The 19,792-nt window shown below is 38.1% G+C and overlaps 1 protein-coding gene across 7 annotated transcripts in view; it reads left to right on the plus strand.

Annotated features, from left to right (window-relative positions):
* Positions 1-19,792, plus strand: part of Tasp1 (taspase 1) — a 219,069-nt gene that overhangs the window by 63,303 nt on the left and 135,974 nt on the right. For all 7 annotated transcript variants that reach the window (XR_005285506.1, XM_038331557.1, XM_038331560.1 and 4 more), the window contains 2 exons: positions 1,328-1,407; positions 8,291-8,397. Coding sequence is in view for 6 of the 7 variants with exons in the window: in XM_038331557.1 (XP_038187485.1) it covers positions 1,328-1,407; positions 8,291-8,397 (187 nt within the window). In the remaining variant the exon portion in view is untranslated. The remainder of the gene's footprint in view (positions 1-1,327; positions 1,408-8,290; positions 8,398-19,792) is intronic.

Genomic DNA, 19,792 nt, shown 5'->3' on the forward strand with positions numbered 1-19,792 from the left:
GCCATATGAATTCTAAACATGTGACCTTGTTGTATTATCAGATGTTATTTGCTCTTTTTTTCTTTCTTTTTTTTTGTTGAGAGAGAGAAGGTTTCTCTGTGTATAGCCCTGGCTGTCCTGGAACCTGTTTTTTAGATTTTAGACCATGCTGGCTTCGAACTCACAGAGTTGTGCTTGACTCTGCTTCCTCTCCTTAGAGGTGGCTTCATCATTGTCTAGCTCAAATATTGCTTTGTGGTAGTTATCATTCCATGGAAATACTGAATTTCTTGCTGTTGTTAGTGATAACTGAATATAAACACTTTAATAGTTATTACTCTTAATGTTTGTTTTAATATAGTTTTGAAATTATATTTATCTATGTCTGTTTTTGTGGAAGTATGTGCACATGAATCTAGGTCTCTTCCAAGGTCAGTAGATAGAGTCAGTTTTCTCAGAACTGGAGTTACAGGTGATTGAGAGCCTCTGAGCATAGGTTCTGGGAAATGAATGTGGGCCTCTGGAAAGCAGAGGCACTCTTCCCTGATTTCTCCACCCCTGCTCTTGAACTTTAATGTGGGAATGATTAGAACTGAAAAATAGAGAGTAGGAGGCTAACAGCCAGGCACATGTTCAAGGGGTCCATTACTAGCTGGCTGGGATCTTTGAGTAGTTGGCTATGGAAGAAGATGAAGTGATTGTTGCGATTCGCTGCTTACAATCACTGTTTGCCTCATGAAATTACTTAAGAGAATAGGATTGTTACTTGTGTTGGCATGCTTTTTGAAGTCTTTGGAAATTAGTGTTTCATAAACCAGAAATGTCCTGTTCCCTTTTTTTATATTAAAAATCGTAGAATAGGACTGAAAAATCCCTTTTGGGATGTATTTCAGTATTTCCTCACTAGAGTGGAAATGACTGTAAGCATTCTATGTGCCTTTTTGCTGCATTGAACTTAGGGTGTCAGCATGCCAGTGGGTTTGCGTATATCTAGTTCTAGACAAAATAACAAGTCTGAAGACATTTGTTTAGACCCTTAACTTGATTGAACAGATTGCATAAAATAAATGTTACGGCCATGTGGATCAAAGGAAAATCTTATTTTCCATAGAAAGTTACTTTCACTTTTTATTGTATTAATTTTTTTCCAATTTCTACATCAGTTACTTCTAATGAAGAAAAATTTAAAAGAAACTTTGAGCATGCAGTTGTTTTATTTTTGCGCCAACTCTAGAATTACTTGTATCTCTCAGACTTGACTTTAATTGTCATGTGATAATTTCTATAACTTATTGACTGTAGAAGATGACACTATATATTTTTAAAAGAATAACTTTTTTGTTGTTAGCTTTTTAGTTGGAGAAGGAGCCTACAGATGGGCAGTGGATCATGGGATACCCTCTTGCCCTCCTAGCATCATGACCACAAGTGAGTAAAACCTTCCTGAGTTAAGCTGTGTGAACATCAAGCCTAAAGTGTTACATTACTTCTGTTCTCATGCACAGATAGAACACTTTTATGTTGAAATATTTAGAGGTAAAAGATAGCCCAAATTTACTGATTTTTTTTCATCATTTTTTTATTCTGGAGGTTTCTTCTTTGCTTTTTATTTTTAATCAGTCTTACTCTGTAACCAAGGTTTGTGTGGAACTTACCATATAATAGCTCTGGCTGGCCCTGAACTTCAAGGTTCTCCTCTTAATTGCTAGGATTGCAGGTGTGAGTCACTATGCCAAGTCTGTGAAAGTATTCCTGCAGCCTCAGTCTTAGGTGACGTGTATGACTGTGAATAGTAAAGCAACAGTGCTCTCTTTGAAGGATGCGGGAGGATTCTTAACTGCTCTTGAGCTGAGGAAGGATTTCTTTTGGTTTTAGATTAGTTTGTTTTTTTTTTTTTTTTTTGTGTGTGTGTGTGTGTGTGGGTGTTTTGTCTGCATCTAAATCTGTGCACCATGTATGTGCAGTAGGCCAGAAAAGGGCATCAGTTCCCCATAGAACTGAAGTTATAGCTGGTTGTAGGCTACCACTTGGTTGCTGGCATGGGACCTGGACCTGGAGCAGCAAAGGCTCTCAACTACTGAGCTGTGTCTTCAGCCTCTTGCTTTGTATTTAGAGTCAGGATTTTAGTCACTTTGTGCCTGAAGATGGTCTGAAACTTACTATGGAGCTCTTGGGGTTGAAATGAGAAGGGCCCCGTAAGTGAGTACATTTGATTGCTTGGTTTAGGGGTTGTGACCTTAGGAAGAGGTCTGTTACTGGGAGTGACTTTTGCCGTTTCAAAATTTCATGCCAGGCTCTATCTTGCTGTCTCTTGATCTTTGTCTTGCTTATCAGTTGTAAGCTGTCAGCTACTGCTCCAGTGCCATGCATGCTTGCTGCCTTATTCCCCACCATAATGGTCATGGACTAATAATACTCTGAAACTGCAGGCAAGTTCCCAGTTAAACTCTTTCTCCTGAGTTGGGCACAGTGGTGCTCACCTTTGATCCCAGCACTTGGGAATCAGGTGGATCTCTGAGTTCAAGGCCATCCTGGTTTACAGAGCAAGTTCTAGGACAGACAGGGATACATAGAGAAATCCTATCTCAAAAAACTGGAAAAAAAAGCCTTTCTTCTCTAAGTTGCCTTGCTTATGGTGTCTCTTAGCTTACAACTGAACAATAACTAAAGGAGTAACTCTGCCTCCCAAGTGCTGGGATTAAAGGTGTGCACCGCCACCGCCCAGCCCGAAAAACAAAGTTTTCTATAGAGGTATATAAAAGGTAATTTAAGCATTTAATTGAATAGCAACAGCAAGCAATGATGAGTAGTTTGAAGTGAGCTCACTCCTATCTGCTACACCTGGGAGGAGCACGAAAACACATTCCAGGAGCAATTCTGAGTTTTGAAGAAACTGAGGTCACAAGACTTTTGTCTTGCTTTCTTGGATGTTCTCACAGGCACACAGAATTCTCACTTGACTACATTCCTGGATCTGTTCTGACATAGGTTGGTTTGATGCGATTGATTCCAGAAGATAGAAGCTGTGCTTTCTAACTATATAGTCTTAATTAATACTAAGTGAATAATAATATTGTTGATAATAATAATTATAATGCATCAGTTATTTGTTTCATTGCTGTGACAAAATACCCACCAAAGCACATTTTGGAGGGAAAGGTTTATTTTGGCTTAGAGTTGGTTCATAGTACATCACAGCATGGAAGGTATGATGGCAGGGATAGGAGGTATCTGGAAATATTGTCACCGGGGTTAGGAAGCAGAGAGTAATGAATGCATATGTTTAGGTTGCTTTCCCTTTTTTATTCAGCCCATAATTACAGTCCATGGGATTAAGTTACATGAAATAGAAAGATCCAAATCTAGGCTTTCTTGTAACTTAATCTACACTGCCCCTCACAGACATACCCAAAGTGTTTTTATGGTGATTCTAAGTCCCATTAAGTTGACACTAAAGATTAATCACAAACAATAGTAATAATCAATATGATAGGAAATATTAGCAAATACAGTATATATATTATAGAAGCATATTATTTAAACATTTATTTTTTAAATTAAAAAAATCATGACATATCTTTATATATTTATAAGGTACATTTTGATGCTTTGGTTTTGTATGCATTCTGTGGTGGTGAGATCAGGCTAATAGCTTAGTGTGTGTGTGTGTGTGTGTGTGTGTATGCGTGTGCAGTGGGTTTTCTAGCAGTGTCTCAGTTAGGATGCCACTGTTAGAGCTGCACTTCAAGAACACTGTTATTTTCAAATACATCTTTCATGTTGACTTTTTGTGCTGTCACCCACTCCTTCCTGCCTTCACCCCTAGCAGCCACTAATTTACTACTTGTCAGTATAATTTTGTCATCTTATGATTGTTACATAACGCTACCAAATAAAGCCACTTGTGCCAAGCCTGATGACCTGAGTTTGATTACGTGGACCACATGGGAGAATTAGAGAACCAACTCCTGGAATTTGTTCTCTGACCTCAATATATATGCCATAACATGTCCATGCTATTGCATATACATTATTTTTTTATATTTACATTAGCTTTTTCTGTTAATTTTTATGTGTTTGTTAATATTTATTCCTCATTTCTTTTATTTATTTATTCCTTTAGCTTTTACTTGCTTGATAGTGAAGTGGTTTTCATCTCATTTTGTAAGCTATATATGCAGTTTTTGCTATTTTCTTTGAGGTTATGATTATCATGGAGGTTAAATTTAATACATTTAAGATTATAACTTAATTGAATTTGTGCTATCTTCATGGGACCATATTAATAAGTTTCATTGTTATGTACCTCTGTCACCATTCCCTTTTAGTTATTAATGTCACAAAATTTCATAATAGCCAATAATAGTTTAGCAAATACAGTGGGTGTCATCAAGACTGACAGCCTGATGTCCCAACTTTAGCCTCAGATACACATGTTGCAAGGAAAGAACTGATTCCTGAGAGTTGTTTTTTGACCTCTGCACATGTCATGGCATTTGCACAAACAAAAGCACATACTTAATTAGATGTAAAAAGCATACAAGTATAGAGTAGCCTATTTTATACCTTAGTTCTATAAACAACTAGATACAAAAATTAGAATAGAAATAGCTTTTATAATTGTTCATTTACCTTATAATCAGAGCTTTATTGTTGGGCGTGTCTTTTATGTGTTGCCTGGCATTCTTTGTTTTTTGCTGATGATTCTCTTTAGTCTTTATTGTAGGGTAGGTTTGGTGGTGATCACCTGGGTATGTTTTCCATTCTCTGGAACTACCTTAATCTAGCCCTCAGTTTTGAAATGTAGCTAGTCAGATTTGGGATTCATGGTTCACGCCCTTTTTCTTTCAGTGCTGTGATATATATCATGCCTATATTTATATGTTTGGTTTGATCTTGCATCATTGTGATAACTCTTACTTGACATTTTGAAGCTGTGGCAGCTGGCATGTTACTTGTTATATTGATAATTTTGATATGTGTTCATCAGCGATGTTGATTGTATAGGTTGTAGTTATTGTGTCTTTGATTTTTGTTTCAGTGCGTATGCTGATCTAGTAAAATGAGTTTGGTAAAGTTTCTTCCTTTTCAGTTTATTTTTTGAAATAGTTTGAGAAGAATTAAAATTCATTTTTTCTTGATATACTTTGTAGAATTCATCAGTGAAATTCAAGTCATGGACCTTTCTTTGGTGGGAGACTGTAGGCAGAGACTACTTGTTGGTTTCCTGGCTGCTCAGACCCGAAATAATCACACAGAAACTCTATTAATTATAGTACTGCTTGACCAATAGCTTAGGCTTCTTATTAACTAACTCTTACATCTTAGCCCATTCCTATTATTTTGTGTTTTGCCCCGAGGCTTGTGGTTTCCCATTAAGGTTTCAGCCTGCATCTGTCTCCTTTGGTGGCTAGATGGCAACTCACTGACTCTGCCTACTTTCTCCCAGCATTCAGCTTAATTTTCCCACCTAGCTCTAATCTGCCCTGCCACAGGCCAAAAGAGCTTCATTACTAACTGTTAATAATAAAACATATTCACAGCCTACAGAGGGGAATCCCACATCATGAGACTCCTCCGTATGTCTTAAATGTTAAGGGACAATCTCAGATCTCATACATACTGGGCTAGTGCTTGACCACTGATCTACATACATCTTGTGATCAGATGGGGTACTGACTTACCACCTCTATCTCATTACTTGTTTTAGACTGCTTTATACTTTTCCATTCTCTTGATCCAGTCTGCTGTATTGTATATGTCCAGGGCTTATCTGTGTCATTTAAAATTTCCAGTTTGCGGGCATATGATTGTCATGGCAGCTCCTTTGTTTCTTTGAATTTTTGTGATACCACTTTAAAGTCTCTCCTTTTCACATCTAATTTAATTTTCTTTCTTTATTTAGCAAAAGGTTTGTTGATTTTATTTTTCAAAAATCAACTATTAATTTGATTATTAGTAGTTCATTTCTAGTTTCTATTTCACTTCTTTCTGAGCTGATATTCATGATTTCCTGGCATTTGATTGTTTTCTTAGACTTGGCTCTTTGACATAAGAATTAACTACTTCAAGTTGCTTTTATTGTACTCATTTGGCGAAAAAATAGGCTTTCATATGCAGTGTTTCCATCAATTCGAGAGACTTTATAAGTTCCTTTTTTATTGTTTTTTTTTTTTTTTTAAATTTCTGCCTCCTCCCCGCCTCCCATTTACCTCTCCCTCCCCCCTCTACTTCCCCTCCCTCTCCTGTCCGAAGAGCAGTAAGGGTTCCTTGCCCTGTGGGAAGTTCAAGGTCCTCCCCACTCTATCCAGGTCTAGGAAGGTGAGCATCCAAATAGGCTAGTCCCCCCCCCCCCACCCCCTCCAGCCAGTATATGTAGTAGGATCAAAATCCAGTGCCATTGTCCTTGGCTTTTCTGCTGCCCTCATTGTCCGCCATGTTCAGGGAGTCCGGTTTTATCTCATGCTTTTTCAGTCCCAGTCCAGCTGGCCTTGGTGAGCTCCGATTAGATCAGCCCCACCATCTCGGTGGGTGCACCCCTCGTGGTCCTGACTTCCTTGCAGCTTCTGTAAAGCCAAGGACACTGTCACTAAGACAAAAAGGCAGCCTACTGACTGGGAAAAGATCTTCACCAACCCCGCAACAAAGGTCTGATCTCCAAAATATATAAGGAACTCAAGAAACTAGACTTTAAAATGCTAATTAACCCAATTAAAAAATGGGGCACTGAACTGAACAGAGAATTCTCAACAGAAGAAGTTCAAATGGCCAAAAGACACTTAAGGGCATGCTCAAACTCCTTAGCGATCAGGGAAATGCAAATCAAAACAACTTTGAGATACCATCTTACGTTGTGGAGTAAGGGGTACACTCATCCATTGCTGGTGGGAATGCAAACTTGTGCAACCACTTATAAGTTCCTTTTTGTTTCTTCAGTGAATTTTCTTTTTTGAGACAGAGTTTCGCTGTGTAGCCCTAGGTGTCTTAGAACTCACTACGTAGACCAGGCTGGCCTCGAATTCAGAGAACCATCTATCTGCCTCTTCCAACCAAGTGCTGGTATTAAAAGTGTATCACCTCCACTCTGACTCTTCAGTGACCTGTTGACATTCAGTGACCGTATTCCTGGGCGTATTGTTTAATTTTCGTGTATTTGTTTATTTTCTATTTTTGATTGTTGATTTCGAAATTCGGTTCTGGCATTTTAGATTTGTGATAAGATTCCAGTTTTTAAGATCTTGAGACATCTTTTGGTGCCTAATATATAGTCTAGGTTGGAGAATGTACCAGTATTAATGGGTGTGTGTATTCTGTAGATGTTAAATGAAGCTCTGGTGATTTTTTTTTTAAAAGATGTTTCATTCTGTAGCCCAGGCTGACCTCAAACCCTTAACAATTCTTTTTTTTCCAGTTTCTTGAGGGTTGTGATGATAGGTATGAGCCACTATACCAGGCTACCCAGTGTTTTTTTTCAATTGCCTTTCTGTCTGGATAATATGTGGCCAAACACCAAAGAAGAAGAAACTTAAGGAGAAGGACCATGTTCTGGCTACATATGACGGGCACTGTCGACCCACAGTCAGGAAGCAGAGAGAACAAAGACTGGTTTCAGCTTGCTTTATTATTCTGGTTCTGTCCAGGACCCCAGACCATGCAGTGGTATACCAACATTCAGGGCGATTCCTCTCTCCAGTTGAAACTCTCCGAGAGTCCCCTCAGAGGTACAGCCAGGGGTATTTCCTTGGTGACTCTAAATGCAGTCCAGCTGACAGTGAAGATGAGGCACCATATACACCGAGGTCTCCATTGCCTCCCTTGGATCATACAGATAACATGAATTCTCTAGTTCGCACTCATCCTATGAAAACTTTCTCTCCTTCAATCTAGACACAAGGTTAAGACTCGAAGCCTCATTTTGTTCTTTGTGGCAGCCAGCTTTGCTTTTCGTGGGGTATGCAGCCTCCGGGATTCTCTCCTTTTCTTGTAGCACCTTTAATATACTTTCTAGTGCCCTGTTCCCTAAGTTCATCTTTTAGGCCTATGCATGGAGATGCTCAAGGGTCTCCAAGGTTCCCCGGGCCCTGTCTCCCTTCAGAACTCAGTTGTTTCTCTGATTTGATATTTTCCTTAATTTTGTAAACTTGTGCTGTTTGTTTTGTTTTCCGGTTTTGCCAGGGTTCCTTGGAAAGACTTTTTAAAAGCAGCAGTTCAGCAGTCTTAAGTGCTTCTTTTCCTAGAAAGGCGTTTCAGAATTATTGGCCTTCTTACTCTAATAATTCTCAAGTATTATTTTTGTTCTTCTTTTTTGTAGGATTCAGCTTAGCTGCATTTAAAAGGAACAAGAGAAAATTAGAACTGGCAGAAAGGGTGGAAACAGACTTCATCCAGCTAAAGAAAAGAAGACAATCAAGTGCAAAGGTCAGGAGATGTCTGAAGTGTTTTCTCGTGTGTGGTAGTGATGCTGCTGACCTGCCTTTAGAAGAGTACAGTCCATTTGAAACATAACATATGCCATATATGTATTTTAAAGCAGAATAGAGCTAGTGGGACTCATTAAGTAAATGTACCTACCACCAAGCCTGATAACCCCAGTTCCTTCCCCAGAACCCACGTGGTAGAAGGAGAGAACTGACTTTTATAAATTGTCCTCTGACTTTCAGGCGTGTGTTGTGACAGTCACTTATTTTGCAGATGTGCATGCATATATAATACATGTATAAAATGTAATTTAAAAAGTTAAATTTGAGTTGGGTGTGGTGGCCCATGCCTTTTTCCCAGCATTCAGGAGGCAGAGGCAGGTGGCTATCTGAGTTTAAGGCCAGTCTGATCTACAGAGCAAGTTCCAGGACAACCAGGGCCACACAGGAAACCCTGTCTCGAAAAGAAAAGAAAAAAGTAAAATTTGATTGTGAAGAGAAATAAGTGAAATGATTTTTAAAATGTAAATAAAAAAATAGAACTAATTTTAATAACATATATTTTAAGAGACTGAAATCTTTTGAAAATAGCTTTTGAACTACAATCAGTGTGAAAATTAATAATGAGCTATTTTAGAGTTTTGTTGAAGGATGGCAAGATGGTTCGGCATTTAAGGCACTTGGTGCCTAGCCTGATGATGTGAATTTGATCCCCAGTGCCCACACTGTAGATGGGTAGAGCAGACTTCTGAAAGTTGTTCTTTGGCCTCCACATGTATGCTGTGGCATGTGTATCCAATCACATAAATATAAACAAATAAATATATAAATGAATGCATATAATCAAATTAACTGCTAAAAAATAAATTTACAGATTTCGTTATTAGAATCATACTTTGTAGTGGCTGAAAATGTTTTAAAATGAAACTTAATTTAAATTGAATAAAAATAAGAAATTTAGCTTTTCATTTGCCAATTCTTTATTTCACTAGCTCAGTGGCCACCAAAATGCCGTATGAATATTGTTTTGTTTTGGTCCTTCTGTACTTACTTACTTTGAGAGTGGAGCGAAGCTGAAAACTTCAGTATTCTGCAGCCTGTGGCTTTAGGGCTAGCACACAGCTCATGGTTGGTGTGTCATGTCACATCATCCTTTGGTGCACCTGATCTCTATCTAGTCATTCTGTCATACCTCATGAACTTGTTCATGCCACCTGTCAAATGTAACATGGAGGGCTGGCTTGTTGGGGTTTCTGTCCTACCCGGTAACTCACAGCTGGCAAGTCCCAGAGAAAAATCACACAGAGATCTCCATAAGTTATAAAACTGATTGGCCCATTAGTCCAGTCTTTTTATTAGCTCTTGTAGCTTGTATTAACACATTATTCTTATCTATTTTAGCCACATGGCTCAGTACCTTTCAGCCAGGCAGGTTACATCTTGCTTCTCGGTGGTCTGGGCTGGAATGGGAGAAATAGAGCTTCCTGCTTCCCAGAATACTCCTGTTCTCATTGCCCCACTTCTACTTCCTGTCTGGTTGACCCGCCTCTACTTCCTGCCTGGCCAATCAGCGTTTATTTAAAACATGATTGACAGAATATAGACAATTCTTCCAGCACCAGTCAAAGATTTGTGTGCTTGCAGTTAAGTAAAAAACAATCCATCTTTCATAGTAATAGGTATTTTTCAGTATGTTTCCTTGCAGGATAATTCATCCACTAATTTGGTCCAGTTCTGCTTTGATGTCTCACAATAATGGATTTTAGGAAACAAATAAATAAATTAAGAGGCAGATTTGATGAAAGCTGGTGTAGTCTGATTCCTTTATTTGTGTTTTTGCATCCTTTGTGATACCTGGGTAAACAAATTCAGGACTTTTTGCATTTTGAAAAAAGTTATGAGTATCTGGCCTGCCTGTCTGTAAGCCAAGTGACTATTCAGGAGTTTGAGTAGATAGACCTTGTCCCCAAAACAAAATGCATATAGTGGGCAGCTTCATCTGCTTTCAGAACTGTGTGAACTCTTGCAGCCCCAGGCATATCAAGGCACAGAACATTTCAGGTTTTGTTGTCTTGCAGTTAACCCCAACCTAGTGGCCATTCCTCTATTTATCCCACCATAGATGTTTTGTGCTCCTGTCGTGTGGAACGTGTTCTCTTTTGTTTACTTTTTCACAGGATATTTTTAGATGTCTTGTTATTATTCCCTTAAAACAAATTGGTGAAAATAAAACAGCACTAAGTAATATTTCCTAATGTACATAGACTATAATTTGCTTATACATGTCTCCTGTTGCAGATCGGCTATTTCTGGATGTTTGCTATTAGGAATAATGCAGGTGTGAAATTTTTACAGTTCCTTTTTGTGGTTATTAGTTTAGGATTCTATGCATAGAAATATCATTGTGTTTTATAGAGGCTGTTTTTAGCTGGTCATTACCAATTCAGATCACTTTTTTTATTCAGAAAATAATTCTGTCCCAGCTAATAATAAAACAGCTGAAACTGCAGTCAGGATATAAAATGAATAATAATAATAAAAAACAGTGGTGAGCAAAATGTTCTAGTGAGATTTTTATGTTTTAGTGAACAGAGACATAAAAACACATAATTACGTTATTATTATGTTCTGTAATTTTTCATTCTAATTTATTTATTTTATATGCTGACTACAGTTTCCCCTCACTATTCTGCTTTCATTCCCCCCACAACCTACCCTTCCTCTGTTTCTGTTAAGAAAGGGGCAGGCCTCCATGGTTATCAGCAAAGCATAGAGCATCAACTAAGCACCTCCCCTTGTTCTTAGACTGGGCAAGGTGATCCATTATGAGGGTAGGTTACTAATGGCCTGCCAAAGCATTGGGGACAGATAGTCCCTACTCCTATTGTTACAAAGGAGTTCCACAAATACATCAAGCTACGCAACTGTCACATATATATATATATATATATATATATTATATATATATATATATTATATATATATATATATATATGGCTTAGGTTGGTCCCATGTAGGCTTCCTGGTGTGTTGCTTCAGACTTTGTGAGTTCCTATAAACCAGGTTAGTTGTTTCTGTGGGTTTTCCTCCAGTATTCCTGACCCCTACAATCTCTTCCCTCTCCTCAGCAGAACTCCCCGAGCTTGGCCCAATGTTTGGCCATGCATCTCTAAATCTGCTTCCATAAGTCACTGGATGTAGGCTCTCAGCTGGTAACCAGATTAATCACCAATCTGATCACAGGGAATGGCCAGTTCAGGCTATGTATTCACCATTGCTAGGAATCTTAGCTGGGTCATCCTTGTAGATTCGTGGAAGTTTCCTTGTACCAGGTTTCTATCTGACGCCGAAATGTGCCCCCTTTCCAGTCATCTCTTAAAGTATTCTTGCCCTCCACACATCCCCCATCCCTATTCCTCAAGTTCCCATGCCCACTTACCCCCAATTGACCCAGGAGAGCTTTCTTATTTCCCATACCCAGGGAGATTCATGCATTTCCCCTTCTTGGGCCCTCTTGTTACCTAACCTCTCTGGGTCTGTGGATTGTAGCATGGTTATCCTTCATACTTTACAGTTAATATCCACTTATCAGTGAGTACATACCATATTTGTCTTTCTTGGTCTTGGTTACCTCACTCAGCATGATTTTTTTCTAGTTACATCAATTTGCCTTGAAAATTTCTGCTGTCCTTGTTTTTAACAGCTGAGTAACACTCCATTGTGTAAATATACCATATTTTCTTTATTTATTTTTCATTTGAGGGGCATCTCAGCTGTTTCTAGGTTCTGGCTATTACAAATAAAGCTGTTATGAACATAGCTGAGCAAGTGTCCTTGTGGTATGATTGAGGATCTTTTGGGTATATGCCCAAGATTGGTATAGCTGGGCCTTGAGGTAAATTGATTCCCAGTTTTCTGTGAAACCACTATATTAATTTCCAAAGTGGCTGGACAAGTTTACACTCCTACCAGCAATGGAGAAGTGTTCCCCTTGCTCAACATCCTTTCCAGCATAAGCTGTCATTTGTGTTTTTGATCTTAGCCATTCTAACAGGTGTAAGATGGAATCTCATTGTTGTTTTGATTTTCATTTCCCTGATGGCTTAAGGATGGATGAACATCTTTAAGTTTTTCTGTACCATTTGAGATTCTTCTGTTGAGAATTCTCTGTTTGGGTCTGTACCTCATTTTTAAATTGCATTATTTGCTTTTTTGATGTCTAGTTTTTTGAGTTCTTTATATATTTTGGAGATCATCTGCCAGATGTGAGTTATGATTTATAATTGTTAAGGAGGGAAAAAAGGAAGAAGTTGGTATTCTACAATAGCCTAAATGTGAGAGTCTGAAGATTCCCTTCATTAGGGTGATCAACAGAGATTCCCTTGTGCTGACATGTGAAAAGTAAAAGTCAGGATTGCCCTCTGTATGCTGTGAATATGCTTTATTACCATTGATTAATAAAGAAGCTGTTTTGGCCTATGGCAGGGCAGAATATAGCAAGGTGGGAAATCCAAGCAGAGATAGAGGAGGAAAGAAGGCAGAGTCAGGCAGATACCATGTCGCTGCTGCCCAAGAAGCAAGAAATAACAAACCACAAGCCTCATGGTAAAATACAAAACAGTAGAAGTGGGTTAATTTAAGATGTAAGAGTTAGTTAATAAGAAGTCTGAGCTAATAGGCCAAATATTATTGTAATTAATATAGTTTCTGTGTGATTATTCGGGTCAGGGTGGGCAGAAACAAAAGTACAGTCTCTGCTTACAAGTGATTTTTTAAAATAACCAGACAGCAGAAGCATGTAATACTCAGAATGACCTGTATCTACAAAGGCCATTGTGGAGGGTTGTCATAGAGGGGGATGAAGAAAAGAGTCAGTGTGAGAGCGGGGGGTGGGTGGGATGAAGCTGAAGAGGCAGATATGGATTAGATCCTTCAGAATGGAATGCATGTGGAAGGAAGGAAGTTTCAGCTTTATTTCAAGAGCTACCTTTTAGTGTGCTGTACTCTTGTTCCTTTTAGCCAAATGCATCAGTATCCTCGTGCTCATTGCTTTTTATTATTAAAATTACATAATCTGTTGTTTTATGTTACACTAGAACAGTGCATTTAAAAAGCGAGTTGTCTGCTTGAAAACTAATGATTGTTTGAATAGTGAGTGCTTTACTGGAAAAGTTAATTGAAAAAGCAGAATTGGCTTCTAAGACATTTTATAATTATGGGCAAGTGAGCTAGAAAGATTGGGAACTATAAAAATTTATACATACTTTATTCAGAGTGTTTTGTTAGTTATCCTTATTTGTTGTTCACTTTTACATAATGTGAAACTCAAAATAATAGGGCATTTTATTCTGTTACTCAAGAAAAACAGTATGGAACACTGTCTGCAGATTTACATTAAAAGAAAAGGCTTTGGTTCTATCAAAAGATCAGGGCTATGCATGTATATGAGCGGAAGAATATTTACCTAAAATATAGAAGGCCCTGGGTTCAATCCTCAGCACTATGAAAAATAGATTAAAACATTAATGTATTATTGAATTTTTCATCATCAGCAAAATACCCAAAAAGATTTGTTTACAAGGAGGAGACTTTCATTTGAGTTTCAGAGGTTTCCTGTGGCCATTTGGACTTTTGCTGTTGTGCCTTTAATGAGGCAATAAATTATGACTATGGCTATGATAAAGGAAACTTACTCATTCCATGGTAGCCAAGAAGCAAAAAGAGAGAAAATGGGCTAAGGTCTCTATCTCCTCTTCAAGTGTACTCTGCAGGGACTTAGTTTCTTTTTAGTGTTTTCTTTCTATTTCTTAATGGTTCCACTACTTTGCCAGTAGAGCACCAGGCTAGCAACCAAGTGTGTGACACAAAAGGACATTATAACAAATACTACATTTAAAGTATGCACATCTACTTTTTCTAAGAGTATTTTCAACTTTTGAAAATTTAAACCAACCTGTCATTGTTACTATTGGAAAGCTTGCTGTGATAGGTAGAAATATTAACAGTGAGTTGGTTATATGAGCAACTACATGTTTATGGACAGGAGTTTTATTTATGGGCAGGGTGGGAGGGTGATTTCTATGATGAAATTGTTGACATCAAAAGGAATATATATGTATATATTATTTTTTTTAAAAACATTTTTTTTAATGATTTATTTAACTTTATGTTCATTGGTGTGAAGGTGTCAGATCTCGTGGAACTGCATTTTCAGACAGTTGTGAGCTGCCATGTGGGTGCTGGGAATTGAACCCCGGTCCTCTGGAAGAGCAGTCAGTGCTCTTAACCGCTGAGCCATCTCTCCAGCCCATATATATTATATCCATATTAATTTACACCCTGAAAAGTGAGACTCTGAGAGATTTACACCTGAATCTCAAGCTAATTTAAGATGTAGATACTGGGAGAACAAGGAACCACCTGAAGAAGGAGGAGGAGGCACAGTCAAGGCAAAGGTATCAGGATACATATAAAAGAGGGAGGGAGAGAGAGAAGGAGAAAAAGGAGAGAGCACCGAGAGAGGAATATTTATTTCCAAGAAAGTCTGTGCTGGGTCACATGCTCCTGAGGAGTAGCTGTTGGATTCAAAACAGTAGCTCTGGAGACTGTTTTGGATGGACCGTATTTGTTTTTTACTTTTTTAAAAAAGATTTATTTATTTATTATGTATATAGTGTTCAGTCTTCATGTGGGTCTACAGACTAGAAAAGGGCACCAGATCTCATTACAGATGGTTGTGAGCCACCATGTGGTTGCTGGAAATTGAACTCAGGACCTCTGGAAGAATAGTCAGTGCTCTTAACCTCTGATCCATCTCTCCAGCCCCTACTTGCTACTTTTTTTTTTCCTCATTTTTTTTTTTATTAAAGATTTCCATCTCCTTCCCTCTTCCTCTCCCTTCCCTCCCCTCCCTTCCACCCATATCCCCACTCCACCCCTCTCCAAGACAAAGAGCCATCAGGGTTCCCTTCACTATGTTAAGTCCAAGGTCCTCCCAACTCCCCCTAAGTTCAGGAAGGTGAGCAACCAAACTGACAAGGCTCACAGTGAGCCCGTCCATGTTGTAGAGTTCATGTTCATTGCCGTTGTCCTTGGTTTCTCAGTCCTCCTCCACCGTCAGCCACATTCAGAGAGTCCGGTTTGGTCCCCTGTTCCATCAGTCCCATTCCAACTGGACTTGGTGGTCTCCCGTTAGATCTGTCCCACCGTCTCAATGGGTAAACGCACTCCTCACGGTCCTGACTTCCTTGCTCATGATCTCCCTCCTTTTGCTCCTCATCGGGACCTTGGGAGCTCAGTGGATGGACCGTATTTGTGATACATAGTGTATTGGAGATGAATATGGCATGGGGTGGTCAGGGAGAAAAAGGGTCAGTGTAGCTCTTGAGAAGTTTTGTCATGGAGATAAGAGAGACCATGAAGAGGAGTTGATGCCATGCTCGTTAATTTCTGTGAATCAACTCAGTTTTGTGAGTTTAGTCTAGCCATAGGGTTTTGTAGATTTTAAGGTCTCTGTAGTATTTAAAGTGAGAAATACAGGTTTTATGAATTATCTGTTTTTAGTGATTGGTATTTCTGTTTTTTCATCATTGCTAATTTTTTGTGTGACTTACATGGTAGAGACAGGAAAGATTACTATTTAATTGTTATCTTATTTTTTGTTGTTGTAATATAGCTTAATATAAAAATAGTAGTGAACACTCGACCCTGTCCTCTCTAGGTGGGCCTACTTTTTTTCCGTCTTTCTCTTATTGTATATAGATACTCCATATTTTCTGTGTTCTGAGAAAAAAGCAAAAGGCAATTGAGTCAGTACTAATCTTTATCATATCTGGGGGAAGGAACAGTCCTCTTGTAATAACATGATCAACTCATTGATCTGTTGCTGAACTTGGCTCATGCCACAGGGAGACTGACCGAATTACTCATGGCTGAGAAGACCTTTGCATTTAGAACAGAGACATGGTGCACATCATAGTCTAGATTTCATAAATATCAATTTCAAACGGCTAGTCCTGGATGTGATTGGAAGGGACTCTTATTCTTAGTGTATTAAAAGAAGTTGGGGATACTGTTTGATCTCAACATTTTTGATGTTTCAGATCCCCCCTTTCCTTTTCATTTTTCACAAGCATATTGCCTAAATAGTTTCCATCTCCTTTTCTTTAATAACAGATTTTGCAGTTGAATGTGTAGAGCTCTCCCTTGTCTCATCCCACCACATGCATAAAGTAGTCTAAGCTTTTGGTTAATTATGTTGCCTTTTAGGTAAAGCAGTTTTTATGTAGGACAGTGTAGTAAATGCTAGTCAGACCTTGTCCATTGTGCAAGCATGTTTTAGCGTTCAGTTTTTAACAAACAAATTTAGAAAAATAAGCACTGCTTTTGTGCTTTCATACCATGTCGTGTGTTCAAAACCACTCTAAAGAGATGCTACAACATTTAATTTTGGTTCTTCAGCCACCACACAGGGACATTAAATTGGCCACATGTTTGAAAAAGGAAATGTTGGGACTTGCTTTGTGCGCTTCATATAAATACATTCTATTCTTTTGAAGTATATTGTGGGTAATGTTTTCCCCCTTTCCCCTCCATCTTGAAGTTATTATGTAAGTGCTTAACTGCATCATACTAAATCACTGTATTTTTTTGGGTGAGAGGTAGGTTAAGATCAAAGAAAACGAGTGCCCCCAAAACAACATATTTTCTTCAGATTGTTCCCTTTATACATGTCTTTGCATTTTGTGTTCAAGGAAGAGTGTCATATTATTCTCTTGAAATTTACTCACTTTGTCTGATTCTTTGTTTCTCAAGAAGATGGTTAATATGTGGGTATCTGAGTTAACAGAAGTGTGGGCTTCTATTACTTTTGGAAAGCAATGTACATTACACATTAGCTCTGTAAAATGGAAAATTCCTTCAATGAAGTGACTATCTTCCTTTTAAAATCATTGCCTTAACTGGTAGGTAATATATTACAAAATTGCAACAACCCCATCTAAGAACATCTTTATTATTTGATGAGCCTACTCTGCAAGTTTTCCATGTTAATTGGTAGATAGGTCAGTCATTAAATCTGTTATTATATCATAATTTTTTTTTACATAGAGTTTGAACCTGATGATCCACATTCTTCATTTTAACTTATGGTGATTCTTTTATTTTTGTTAAATGTATGCATTTATTTTTTTTTTGTGTGTGTGTGTGTGCATGTGTGTGTGCAAATGTGTGTCATGGCATGCTTGTGGAGGTCAGCACAGCTTGCAGTATTCCATTTTCTCTTTCCACCATGTGGACTCTGGGGCTAGAACTCAGGTAGTTAGGTTTAGTCGCAAGCATCTTTACCTACTGAGCCATCTCGCTGACCAGATCATGATTCCTTAGTCTGTAGTTTGTGGTATATGGTAAGTCATCTAATTTTAAATCCTATACCTTTAACTGTACTTGGTGGGTTAGCTCTCGCTGTAATAGCTTTTACTTATTTAAGGAAAAGCTTCTAAGTACATTTGTTCAGTTGTTATGGAGATTGGGCTTCTAACTAGAACTAAGTCTTAAAACTGTAGTTATCTAAATATTGAATTTATAGAGACTTGAAGATTATAGATAAGGCAAAACTGATGCAAAAGACAATGTTAATAAATTTAACTGTTCCTTTATTTTGTAATGAGAGTAACCAGTAGTATTTTTTAATATTTATTAAAAGTTAACATCAGATATTGTCAGTCTTGTAAATCTTTCCTCATTTTGTTATGAAAAACCAAGAATTCTGTATATATTGTTAATTAGCCAGAAACTTTGGCTAAACATTGAACCCCTTCCTACTGTTCTTTCCTCTATGGTACAGTTGGCTTGTTGAACCACATGGTTACTGTGGTATAGATAATTCTGTTGAGGTTTAGTAGGTAGCAGAATTTGTCCAGATTCCTCTGTTTCTCCCATGAAGTTTTTTTTTTTTTGTTTTGTTTTGTTTTATTTTATTCCAGTGGATCTTAAATCTGACTGGCATTAGATCCAGCTGAGGATCTAAACACTATAGATTCTTAGACGCTCTACTACAGTTGGGTAAGCTAATGAGCTAACACTTGAGATCATTGCCTCTGTTTTCCCAAAAATGTTTAAGTTGGCATGTAAAGTAATGGATTTTGTTATGGCATATTCATATGCATATAACCATTAAAACAATTATTTACTGATTCTCTGTGTGTGTGGGTTGGGATACACATGCCATGGTCTATATGTGTGGAGGCTGGAGAACAGCTTGTGAGAGTTGGTTCTCTCCTTCTAGCATGTGCATTCTGGTATTCAAATTTTAGGATGGCCAGCTTAGTTATAAGTCTCTACCTACTGCCATCATCAAAGGCCCCATGGTGTCATTGTACTCTGTTCTTGCCATTTCCCACTTCTAGTGCTCCTCCCATCTTCTTCTAGTGCTGCCCCCGCACTTTCCCTCTGCAGTCCCTCCTGCTTTCATGTGACAAACACCACGTTGTGCTCTGTTTAACCCCTCCTGGGATCTTTTCTCTATTCTCATGGTCTCCTTTCTATTTTTATGACCATTCCTATATAAATTTAAACCTAGAGTACTCAACGGAAAGAAAACAAATTTGTTTTACTGAGTCTGACCTACTTGGTTGAACATAATCTTCATTTGCAACAAATTTATTTTATGCTTACAAAATTTTATTTATTTATTTATTTTTATAAAGCTATACATTTTTCTCTGCTTCCCTCCTCTACAACCCTCTCCCATGGTCCCCATGCTCCCAATTTACACAGGAGATCTTGTCGTTTTCTACTTCCTATGTAGATTAGATCCATGTATGTCTTTCTTAGGGTCTTCTTTGTTGTCTAGGTTCTCTGGGGTTGTGAATTGTAGGCTGTAGTGCTTTATGTCTAAAAGCCACTTATGAGTGAGTACATAGGATATTTGTCTTTCTGGGTTTGGGTTACCTCACTCCCATGTGCTTATTTACTTGTGTGTGGGGTGATGGTGGTGGTACATGTACCACTGTGTACTTTTAGAGCTCAGAGAACAACTTGTAGGAGTTTATTATTTCCCTCACCATGTGGTTCAAAAGGGATCAAATTCAGGTTGTCGGTCTTGGTGGCAAGTGCCCTTTCCCCTTGAGCAATCTGCCCAGTTCAATATCAGCTATCTTTCTTTTTAAAGACTCATTTTATTGTATTGTCTTTTTTTGAAGTAAACGAAAGATGTTAAATTTTATTAAAAATGAACATGTTTTTTGACAAAAGCCTTAATAAAATTGATAGAAATTACTATGAAATGTGACAAAAGGGATGAATTCAGAGTGCCCTCAGTTATTTACTGCCACTTAAGTGCAGATAGCTGAGCTTCACGACCCATCCAATCTCCCATTGTTCTGGGAGACAACTGT

Source organism: Arvicola amphibius, chromosome 5, assembly GCF_903992535.2.
Source record: "Arvicola amphibius chromosome 5, mArvAmp1.2, whole genome shotgun sequence".
In the NCBI taxonomy this organism is placed as follows: domain Eukaryota; kingdom Metazoa; phylum Chordata; class Mammalia; order Rodentia; family Cricetidae; genus Arvicola; species Arvicola amphibius.